The sequence below is a fragment of the Erpetoichthys calabaricus genome, chromosome 1 (genome assembly GCF_900747795.2).
Source record: "Erpetoichthys calabaricus chromosome 1, fErpCal1.3, whole genome shotgun sequence".
In the NCBI taxonomy this organism is placed as follows: Eukaryota; Metazoa; Chordata; class Cladistia; order Polypteriformes; family Polypteridae; genus Erpetoichthys; species Erpetoichthys calabaricus.
In genome coordinates this window covers 95,370,216-95,382,348 of record NC_041394.2, presented here as the reverse complement: position 1 = coordinate 95,382,348, position 12,133 = coordinate 95,370,216, and the positions used below count along the sequence as shown (strand labels likewise).

The 12,133-nt window shown below is 39.2% G+C and overlaps 1 protein-coding gene across 1 annotated transcript in view; it reads right to left on the bottom strand.

The window, feature by feature from the left end:
• Positions 1-12,133, bottom strand: part of unc5db (unc-5 netrin receptor Db) — a 759,038-nt gene that overhangs the window by 200,014 nt on the left and 546,891 nt on the right. The window contains exon 7 of the mRNA XM_028803567.2: positions 61-225. Within this exon, the coding sequence (XP_028659400.1) occupies positions 61-225 (165 nt within the window). The remainder of the gene's footprint in view (positions 1-60; positions 226-12,133) is intronic.

Sequence of the window (12,133 nt, the reverse complement as noted above, 5' to 3'; positions counted from 1 at the left end):
CTTACTGATGCCTGACTAAATGGGTCTCAAAACTGATAGATATGCATGTTGTTGACTCACTCTGAGTGCACAGTCCCTCAGTGCAGTTTTCCGTCTCCTGACTAGGCCCTTCGCAAAATTTGCCCCCATGTCTTGGTGAAGGGGCATTACATTCTCGGCTCCTCTGGCGTTCACATTCAGGGCTGCAAAGGGACCACTCGCTCCAAACATCCCAGCTTCCATCAACTGTAAGGGATCAAAAAGAGTAAAACAACAAACACTGCATTGAACGTTTGAAAGAAAACGAAATGGACAAAGCAAGAAGTTTTTCTCAAAAGCAGTCCAACTAGGCACAAGAGGACAGAAGTGGACTGAAATAAACTTTATCTTAGTGTTCTGAGAAGTCAAACAAAATGACACCTTTTATTGGCTGACTAAAAAGATTACAATATGCAAGCTTTCAAGGCAACTCAGGCCTCTTCTTCAGGCAAGATGTAATCACTGCTTCTGTAAACTGTGAAATAACAACTTGGAGAAACTAGAAGAAGAAGAAGGCAGTTCTAACTACAGCCAAGTAGCCCTACTAAGAAGAGATGAGGCTGAATTTATTAATGCGTGAACTGTAACCTAGGGCTCTAGTATGGTAGGAGTGGCCATTTGAGATAGTTTATTATGCCAGAGTGTCCATTTGTTGTTTTTAAAAAGGACCAGATCATGGTTAAAACTGTCAGCTTGGTTTAGTTGTGGAAGGCAAAGCTCTGTCATGTTGATGCTATGACTTTACTAATTTATAACAGATTTGTGCTTGCCTTTTGTTTGCAAGTCGGCTGTATGATCTTGCTTTGTTTTGTGTTCTTTCTTCTTTTATTCCATTATTGTAGTGATTTAGGGCCCATTAGAGGCTGAGTGGGCAGTTGCTTATCCTGACCAGTTTAGTGAAGTAAGCTCTTGCAAGCTCGACATCGGTTTAGGCTGGTATTAGACATTGTTAGATTCCTTCCCCACTGCATGATGTATCATCATGTATCTACTTCTTGCTGGTTCAAAAAGGGTAACCCAATGGCAAATAAATACTTTTGTTTGTTTATTTCTTTATTGGGCAACTTGGTGGGTCTACGTCACCAATCCAAAGTATTAAATGTAACAGACCCTAATCCCACTGCTGGCTCACTGTGCATTGTCGGTTATTGTCAAGAATAGGTTGGGGCTCCATTCCTAGTCCTGTTATACTCTTCCATTAAACCTCTAGCTGCCTCTGTCCATACAGTATATTCGGGGAGCTCAAGTAGTACTTTGCTCAAGCATTGTGTTTCATACATCTGCACCAGCTCATCTCACATATAACTGCATGGCTGCACAGTATTCTAACATCATTGTCAAGTTTTCTGATGACACAGTTGTGGTGGGCCTGACCTCTAATAGCAATGAGAAGGCTTACCTAAATATAGTGGAAAGTCTGCCATGCTGGTGACTGCAAGACAAAGGAGCTGATTGTTGTCTTTGGGAGAAAGCAGCAGAGGCACTACCACCCTACTCAATTCTATTAGCTTTCAGGTGGAGAGGGTGGACAGTTGCAGATAGCTCTGTCTGCACATCACAGAGGACCTGACCTGCTCTGAGCATATTTACACGTTGGTGAAGACAGCATTACAACTCCTTTACCAACTCTGACACCTCAGGGATTTTAGGATGCCTTTTATGATGCTAAAAAAATTCTATGAATCCACCATCAAAAGTATCCTGACAGGAAGTATTATTGCCTGGTTTGGGAACAGCATGCAGTGGGGTCACAAGGCTCAACAGAGAGTGGTGGTCAGCTGAACGCATCACTGAATGTGCACTACCAGCACATCCACACCAAGCAATGTCAGACCTGAAGAAAGAAAACTATCAGAGATACCAGCCATGCCAACAATGGCCTGCTACCTGAAGACCCGTTCAAAGAGACTGAGAGAGAGAGTCTATTTGCACCCTAAATGAAGACAGGACCAAAAGTTAATTGATGCACAATTGTTAATTCTCCAATATTGCTATTTATGTATTATTTATTTTTATAATATTAATATAATGCTCTCATTTTACATATTGATATTTATTCATATTTAAAGAGATGACTATTTACTACTAGTTGTCTTTTTAAAGATTCTTCTAATACACATTATTGGAATCCAGCAACTAAGCATTTCATTAAATATTGTGCAGTATTTATGACTTGTATGTGACAAATAAAATGTGATTTGATTTGATGTGATGTTAAGATCCCCTTATTTAGCAGTTTGTACTTTTATTTCTTCTAAATTTTTATTTTTGACTTGTGGCTTCATTTAATTTTTACTCTATTTTAGTTTACAATTTTGTGAAATTCATCTTGTTTTTAAATTAGATAAGATAGACTTTATTAATCCCATAATACTGATCTTGGATTTATTCACTGTTTTCCTGTGGGTTCTCTCATACAGTATAACCTCCCGTCCGGTTAGTAGATCAGTCCTTTAGAGTACAGACTTGTTTAAATAAATAAAATACTTTCTACATATGGTCAGTTTCACGCAGTAGGGTGGTGTGCAGTGGTCACAGCTGAAGAGCTGGTGCCAGGATGCCATGCTGTGTGCACTGCCGTCTCTGTTGGTGCATTGAGCTGGCATGTGACTGACCGTTATATTGTGAGGGAGGGCATTTTATTATATTGTAAGATAAGTGGGATCTGCTATAAAATAAAGATGGGAAGTGTAAGGGAAAAGGAAAAAAGTGTTTGGAACTGCCTGCCAGTTAAACTAGGACATCAGGTCAGGTTGGGGAGCATGCACTGGTACAGCGCGTTACCGCACCCACCACACAACGAAACAGCTTGGGATCCCAGTTGGCAACCCCCCAGGCAGACACGCGGTCCAGTTTCATCCAGTTTCATGCCGTAGTCAGATGTTAAATGGGCATCCCCTTGGCCTGGTCTCCTAAAAATGAGGACCCTGCGAGCCGGATCACCCTCGCTAATTGCACCACATGGCCGTAGTGCCGTAACTGACACTCCCTCACAATGCAGGTAATGTACCTCATTTGGGACCCCAAGAGCAACTGCTCATTCGACACAAAGTCAAACCAGCGGTACCCAAGGATTCTCCAAACAGACACAGTTCCGAAGGAATCCAGTCTTCATCTCAGGTTAATGGAGTTCATTTATAATAGTGGCTCGAGGCTCTTCTTTGTTTACTTAGTATTTTGTGCAACATAAGGCTTTTTTAAAAATAATTCTCACTAGCAGATTTGAGCTAATCAGACTTTGACAAGAGGACTACATTAACCATTCATTTATTAATCCATTTCTATTTCCAGCTATTTCACTCCAGGTCAAAGAAGGTAGGATCTATTCAGTTTCCTGGGTTCAAGTCACATTCTGTGTAGAGTTTGCTTGTTCTCCCAATGTCTGTATGAGATTTTCTCTGTGTATTCTGGTTGTCCTCACTCGTTTTTGAATCTTGCTTTTTCAACTTAATGACTTTAATTCAGCTGTTTTGCAATACATTTAATTGAATTTTTCAGTGTGTTCAGATTTTTCATAACCTTAAAGCATATTTGCCATTTTGTGTTTTGTTTTGGGCAACAGCTTCCATCATTTGGGGTTTTCTCACATAATCATCTCCATATTGTTGATAGCAACAATGTCTGGTTGTTACCACATAATTGGCAGACATTTCACATATGTGCTACTATTTAAGATGGCAGCATGGTTGTTTCAGCGTTTAAGTTTCTGAATAAAAAGAAAGATCTTGAAATTGTGTGCGTAACTAGGTGTAAGTCTAATTAGTGAACTTTGACTACAACCTTTGGTTAGTGTTTTAGTTTTTGCCTTATTGGTATTTTTTTCTGGCTCAGACACTGGCTTGTTTAAAGCATTTCTCTATCTTATCCCCAATCTAGTTCTACAAATTTTCCAAAGTGGCCTGCCTATTTGCAGCTCAGTTAGAATGCATATATTCCCAGGACACGTGTATTAGATATAAGCAGGATCTGTGATGAGCCGTTTCTCACTCCAAGTTTTGGTTCTGCCTCCTGCCTCATGGCGCTTTGCCTCAATAGGCTCTGTCAACCCACAAAACCTGTGTTGGATTCAGTAGTGTTGTTATTTTAAATGCCTTTTCAATGTGTCATTAGTCAGGACTGTGGGATCCAGGCAAGTCCAGGAATTCCAGAGGGCAGGCAGATTTGAGTGGGACATGACCCCAGATTAATGAGTGGGAACCTAAAACCCATTACAAAGGGGGTGGGGGGGAGGGGGGGGGTTCTGAGCTAGAAGACAACATTAATTTCATTCTACTGCAGGCTTGTGCTTCATAATCTTTGCCCTGGGGGCACGTTGCCTTCATTTTAATAATCAGGTGGAGAATCTTACCTTTTAATATTTTAATGACCTTGTTTAAAGATATAGACTGTTTTCCAACTCTCTCTCCATTAATGAGCCTGTTTAATTCAGTTCAGGCTCAAAAGGTTTGTCTTTTTCGTTAGTTCGAGCATTAGAGAAATTGTGATGAGAACAGGCCATTCAGTTCAAAAAGTTATATCCTGTTTCTATTCACCTAAATTGTCCAAACTAACATTAAGTCGAGATTTGAAGGTTAATAGTTAAAAATATATTGTCATGTTTCTCACATCAGAACTGATAACTTCTATTTTTTTTGCTTACTTATTTTATCATTTGCTTAATTCCAAAATATATTTTAAAGCTGCCTTCTGATTGAACCATAGTAAGACAGAATGAGCCACTCCACTGTGGGCCTGCTAATGATCAATTGGGTGTAGTAGGAACAATGAAATGAATTCCAGTTGTCACACATGTGTGCTTGGAAGACATCTTATTAGCTTTGACGACGATAATTCTCCATCGAGACAGGAGGTGACACAATGTAATGATGATCTCTCTTTTCCTCCCTCTGCAGAAAGGAAGATTGATGGCTTCTGCACGCCGACATCATTTCCAGGGTCCATCCACCTGGACCCACCTTTTCCCCCCATGAATGCCTTATAAGCAGGTTAGCCTGCCCCAAAACACATTGTCTATCTTTCACATTACACAGTTAACAAAAACATTTACAAGGAGAAAAAGGAATGGAAATGTGCATTAACTCCTGCAATGAAAATATGAAAACAAGATATTCAATTAGAGCCTGTTTAATATAAAAATTATTCAATGTAAAAACCAGCCGGTCTCACAGGACAGGGTATCACTTTTAAGATGCTAAACACAGCTGTGAGCCTTAAAAATGGTCTGTCATTCTTTATTTACAAGATTGCAGCAAAGTGCCAGTTTGCCATAAAATATTTAAAACACAAAAAATGTCTTATGTTGGTCCTAGTAGTTTGTACTTCTCTTACGCATAGTTTTAACAGAAGAGGGGTTTGCTGAATGCAAGGAATTGAAGCCAAATGAAGAGTAAGTGAGAGAATAATGGCAGGCAAGTGTTTAGTCCCGCATTTCTATATTCTCTCTGTTAAAGTCTTGTCCCCCATTGAAGGTGCAGTATGCCTGTTTTTCTCATAATTGGGAGCTAAAATTGTAGTTTCAGAAGAAAGGTGTGGATGCAAGTTAGTGGAAGATGAATAAATCAAATCAAGCAAAAACAACATCTAGCATGGCTACTGTGCACATCAATATCGCTTCTGTCAAAGCCAAAGCTGTCACATTTAACAATCTAGCCGCTTACCTGCTTGCTGAAGCAAAACAGAAAAGCTGATCTGTTTGGCAGAATAGGTCTTGTCAGAATGTAAAAATAATAAGGACTTTTAAAGCATAATTATTTAAATGGGCTTGTGAGTCGAAGATCGTCAAGCTTTCTAAGCATTTAAATGAATGTTGAAAGAAGCATGGTGGCTCTGGTTTCTGTTTCAAACGTTACATGTTGTTTAACATATATGATATACAATAAGGACATACTGTCAAATTTCATTATTAGTATGCAATGATTATGTTGTATAGTGTTAGAATGTTGCATCCATAAACTCAACGGCCACTTTGTTATTCCTGCCTGCTCATTAACTCTAACAGTCAAATTCCTCTAAATAGCCCGTCCTTTGGCTACAATTCAATAAAGGTAGCATGCAGTCTTGGTCAAGAGGTTTAGAAGTACTAGAAGTAGTACTGTCACATGTACAGTGTACAATGAAATCCTTACTTTTATGTTTGACCAGCATGCAACATAGCACTACTTTGGTGTCATGATGAACAAGAATCTGCTAAATTGCTATTGTTTGGCCAAATATTAGAATGGCTAAGATGTGTGGTCTTGTGACCACATGTGGTGTGTCAAGCTGCTCAGAAACATCTGCCTTCCTGGGATCATCACACAATACAGTCTAGAGTTTCCAGAGAATTGTATAATAAACAGAAACATCCAAGGAGTGTGAGTGAAAACACCAGGAAAAAAGCCATACTTGTTCAAACTATCAGAAAGGTCAGAAATTCTCAAATGACAAAGGGCATCGCAAAATGTGCAACGTATCTGATCTTGAAGTGGATGGGCCGATGCATCAGAAGACCACGCTTGATTCAGTGACGTGTGGTGAGGTTCACAGCTGGTGAGGCACTGACTCCTTCAGAGTCAGATTTACAAATATATGAACCCAAAAGAATAGCTTATTCACTATTCAATTGGCAGCATGCACATTGACTTCTGGTTATGTTTCATATCTCATCAGCATTTCTTTACACACACATAGGTAAGGTACGTATTTGGCTAAGAAAGAACGTTACATTTATAGTGGTGAGAGAGAGCAGAGAGGACGCATTTGCTCTGCTCCCTCCATGTGTTCTAAATTTGCCCTTGCAATTCCACAATTCATACTCATTCAATACAAATGAAAGTATTGAGTAGTGTACCAAATAAATGGATTTCAATTTTGACCTTAAAACCACTTATGGTCTTACCTTTATTCGTAAATGAAGTCCATGTGCCTATCCTTCTCCACGAAAATCTCCGTCAATTTTTTGTAAAAGTCTTCCTTATTTTTCTTTAGTTTTAAAAATCTTAATCTTCCATTTTGGCAGTCAGTCAGAACAAAAAATAAAAATAAACAGACCACTGCAGTGCACTTGACTTTCTGATATTGCTAACTTATTGGCGCCAAGAGCCTCTGCGTAGAAGAACAGCAGCAACAAGCACCTGTTGGGCTCACATGAGCATGCTTCAGTGCAGCATGGTACTGTCTGCCTCACCTTGTGTCTTTTCACTGTGGTTTCATGTCTGATCAGCAAGACTAGATATGTCCCACACATTCGTTAAAGATATTAGCCAGACTGTGGAAAGTCAGGATGTATAATAGACATGTCTGCAAACATTATATTGGCAACAGCAATACAGAGAGACAGCAATAGGCAATTGCATGCATCAACCCAGTGTGTGAGGGACAGGCATTCCGAGGTGAGGTGAGGCTCGTTGTTGCCGCATCTCGTGTTTCTCCCCTGTATTTGAAAAGAAAATGTTCCAATTCAGCGATTTTGACTATAAAAATGATCAAAGTTATTGGAATCATACAGAAAACAAACTTATAGCACAGACCAGTGGACAAATTTATTTTATGATTATTAGTTTTTTAACTTTTCATGATGACACCTGCCTCCCCTGACCGCACGTCCCTGATTCCAATCTGTTTAGCTAAGAAAAGGAAAATGAGGCTGAATTTGTTGTGGTTTTGCTGGGGGTTCATCCTTGGCTTCAATCCTGTTAATTCTTGTATGTTTTTTGCATTTTTTTTCTATGATATTGAAATATTTATGAAGGAATGTAGTTTTGCTAATTTTTTTCTGTTTAAGTTAAAATTAGTATTTTTCCATTGTTCAATTATTTTGTGATTCCCTGTTCTTTCTGTAATAATGTCCATCTTGATTGCTATCTGCAGTGTTCTTCTTTGTGGAGCATAGTGGGACAGGACTCCCTGATGCAGTAGTTGTGAGACTGCCATCACTTCTTTTTAAAGTGTAGAAAAATTCTGCACGATCACTGAGATTTTAGCTTCCGTGCCTCTGTTGTTTGGCTCACTGTTGGGTTTCCCTTGTGAATTTTGTCAGTTTGTTATTTGATTGTCTGGTTATTGGACTTTCCGCATTCCTGTGGCTTTATGATTTAGTATGATTTGGATTTGGTTTGCCTGGAGTCCCCTCCTTGAGGTAACAATTTTATAATTCGTTTTTGTCTGTTTTTGAATTTACTTTGTTTTGGTTTTTCATCAAAATCTTTTAAAATAATAATTATTATAAGAAGGACTGTTTTGTTCTTTTGGGCCAAGGGTTTTATGGTCCTCCTCTCTTTTTGAGGATTATATGCTTTGGCACTCTTTTAGGTTTATAGGCCATAAAGCATGCTCCTTAAGTTTGTGGGAAAGACTTAGTTTGACCTTGTAAGGCCTACTGGGATATTGTAGACTTGCCAGGGAGTTCTAGCCTAATTTCTGGGAGGAGGTCTTATATTGACTATTTTGTTTTATTAACCTGCATTCTGACAGAAAAATATTGACTGCTCTGGCAAAAATAATTTTCTATGGGGTCAGGATTTGGCATAAGCGGCACATAACTGTGGGTCCATTCTTTTTTGTCAAAGTTACAGACTAGAGGTGGTAGTGTAGCGGCATTGGGAATGTTTTCTCTGCACACATAAAGACTCATAATACTAAGCAAGTATCATTGAATGCCACAGCATAGTTGCTGACCATATGTCTTTTTTTATGGCCACAGTCTACGGTTCTTCCAGCAATGATATTGCAGTTTGTCATGAAGCACGCATCATCTCAGCTTGGTTGTGCCAATAAATCTGTGACTTCAGTTACCTCCACCGGCTGCACAGTTTTCACATCTCAATCCAATAATGCACCATTGGGATGAGATTGAACGAGAGGTTCACGATGTTAATGTGTGGCTGAAAAATCTGCAAAAACTGCATTATGCTATTGAGTCAGCAAAGACCTAAACTCTTAGGCACCTTATCGAATGTGTCCCTTGAATAATTCAGGCTGTTTTAGAGTTCAGTAAGGTTCTACCCAGTGCCAGATTGATGTATCTGATAAAGTGGCTACTGTGTGTATAGTAACACAGCATACTGTACCTGTCTATAAATAATCGTAGGAGAACTGAAAGGTTAAATGACACACTAAGTTAAATGGGGAGTCATTTGTGACTTGTAGATATTAGCTTTGGTGCTTTCAAGCTAAACTCTTCATACTTTAGGCTGTTATTGTTGTCAACTGTTTGCCAGGCCTTATCCTTTGAGACTTTCCTGGAGTACATGAGAAACCGAAGGGAAAGTGTAGAAATGCTTTAATCTCTTCCCCAGAGTCCTCTTTAAACTCATGCTGTCTCTCTATGTTTATTTTTTATGTGATTTATCATACTTTACTTAATGAAGTTGGTTATCTTGTTTTTTTGAATATTATGCTTTTGAAGAACCTGTGAAGGCATGTGCTATGAAGTGTACTCTCTAAAGAATAAATGGTTAGAAGGAAGTGAACAAAGGCAGAATTCACCAACCCCTTCTGACCTCGCCACCTAGGATATTTACAAAGGCCTGTCTTGTTGAGGAGCACAAAATAACAGTGCAGAAAATCTTGCCCATTCTATGGCATAAAAAGGGCATGAAGCTTTGGAGTACATATTAAAAGCTCTAATAAAAACATATTTGAAGCACAATTAACATTTTGTCATCTTTTTTTTTTTTGAAACTGCGTTTTATATGTCATAGGTATGATGAGGCAGAGCTTAATCTGGGATCATCAGGTAAATACCAGGAACCATTCCAAATTGAGAATACTCCCTCAGTTCATGCTGGAATAAAGTTTCCTAATAGTGTAACACGCAAACTATCTCAGTTTGGCAATTTGCTCTATATTGTTGCAGAAAAGTACTCCCTGCCAGTTGTGAACTGGAAGCCTTCAAGTTACAAAGACATTTTCCCAACTCAGTGAGCAATGAAGGGAGAACTCCCCCTGCTCTGTGGATAGAATAGCATCCAAGCTGTGGCAGCACATTTCCTTGTACGCAATGTGAGGCTGGCTTTGTCCCAGTCCCCAACTCCCATGCATGCCTAGACTATAACAATATACCCTCCTGAACAGAATGAATCCTATTCATAATGTCATTTGTCTCAGTCTAGGAATTTGCTCTGTAGCATCACAGTTAAGCGCTCGCCTCCAGTTGCATACTGGATGCCTTTGGGTTAAAAGGATGCATCTCATCTCATCAAGCAATAAATTGAGATCCTCCTGCCCTATGGATGGGACAACGTTTAAGCTGCAGATGCACACATCTGTGTGTGCCATGGCAGGCTGATTGTCTTCCTGTGACCCACTCCTACTGTACATGTGCCTGAAGTATTAAACAAACATTTGGTATGTATGAGGAAACTGGACAGAATGGTGAAAGCCTGTGCAGCTGAGAAAGTACAGTTGCAACACAAACAGAAACCAAGCTGGGAATTGAACTTTGGTTTCTCAGGCAGTGAAGCAGAGGCACAAACTACTACACCAGCTTGTTTCGTGTTAAATACTCAATTGAAAGGAGAGTGGTTTGAATACTGGCCTTGTCGCTGTTAATAACGAGTGTTTTGTTTCCAGTTACTACGGTTTCCTCCCACAGATATGCAGGTTAGGTTAACAGGTAACTCCAAAGTGTGTTGTGAGTGTGCCCTGTGATGGACTGGTGTCATATTTATGGTTGGGCCTTGCTTTGCACCTGCTGCTACTAGGATAGCTCCCTGATGAAACGGACTTATACATTGAAGATTTAATAATATATTAACAGAGATGTCATGAACTTGGGCATCTTCATTTATTTTTTTTATTTTTTTTTAGCTCAGTTTCACAAACGCTTGTTATTCTTTATGCTCATTTAGCATTTTAGCATACCAGTAGCTTGATTTTTGCCTTTTTGTCTTGGAAAGATACTCTAAAGTATTAAAAAATATCCAACAGTCTATGATTTTGGATACCAACAAACCTTATTAGTAAATGGATATAAATGAGAGATATCACGCCTAAACTCATTTTGAAATCAAAGGTTTCAAAAGCAAATTATTCCTTTTTTGTTGCTTTTTCTGCATTCCATAGTACTGATTCATTTTTATGTATATCTCTGATTTTTCTCTCTTTGCTAATTATGATTGTTGAGTAATGTGTTTTTTGTTGAACATATTATCGTTGGCATTTTTTGTTTAATACTTTAAATATATTCCTGTGATGTATATCTCCTGCTTATATCCATTGTCACACACGTGCGTATGGTAGACAGCTAAAGGGGTAAAAATAAGGTAATTCCATGCCCGGCCAGTGGGTGGCAGAGTGCAATAATCCTTTATCTTTTTATCTCTGCAGACCAAAAATGGGAAATTCTGCCTGGACCCGATGATGCCATGTCTGGTTCCAGACTTGATGATGTCACATCTGGGCTTGATGACGTCACTTCCAGTTCTGGGCCCGATGACATCACTTCCCTTGACCAATCTTAAAAACCTGACAAAACCTTCCTTCTTTGAGTCAGTTCTGTTTTGGACTCAAATCTGTAAACAGTATTGCATGTAATTGCCTATTTTGCAGCCTTATTTCAAATATATGAGTGGCTGCCCCAAACCTTTTTCCTGTGTCAAGGCGTATTCTTCCACATCATGTTTTCTAACAGCTATTATCGCAAGGTGGGCTTATATTTGCTGAGATGATTTATTTTGATAGTACCAACAAAACTTAAAACAGTATTATTAATGATTTAGTCTCAATTCATTGCAAGAGATTTTATGTACAGTATATTTGTTACATTTACAGTATGTGTATTGGTTAGTATTTTGGGCTATCTGATGTGGACACTAGGGGACACAGCCTGAGTCCTTATTCCCAGAAACAACTGCAACATCCAAAGTCCCGGGATGAAATTAAATGTTTTTATTTCAAAAGGTGTGTTCTTTCACAACTCAATCTCTTTTTCTTTTTTTATTCTACCTTTTCCTCCTCCACTCTGCCTAGGTGAGCTTTGTCCTTCCTCCATATCTGACTGACTCACCTTGGCGAAGCACTGAAGCTCCTTTTATGTCAAACCTCTCACTTCTGGGCTAGGCAGAACCTCCTTAAATTGAAGTCCTTTCCCAGCAGCTCCCCCTGGCGGCATCCAAGGACCCCAGTAGAACTGCCC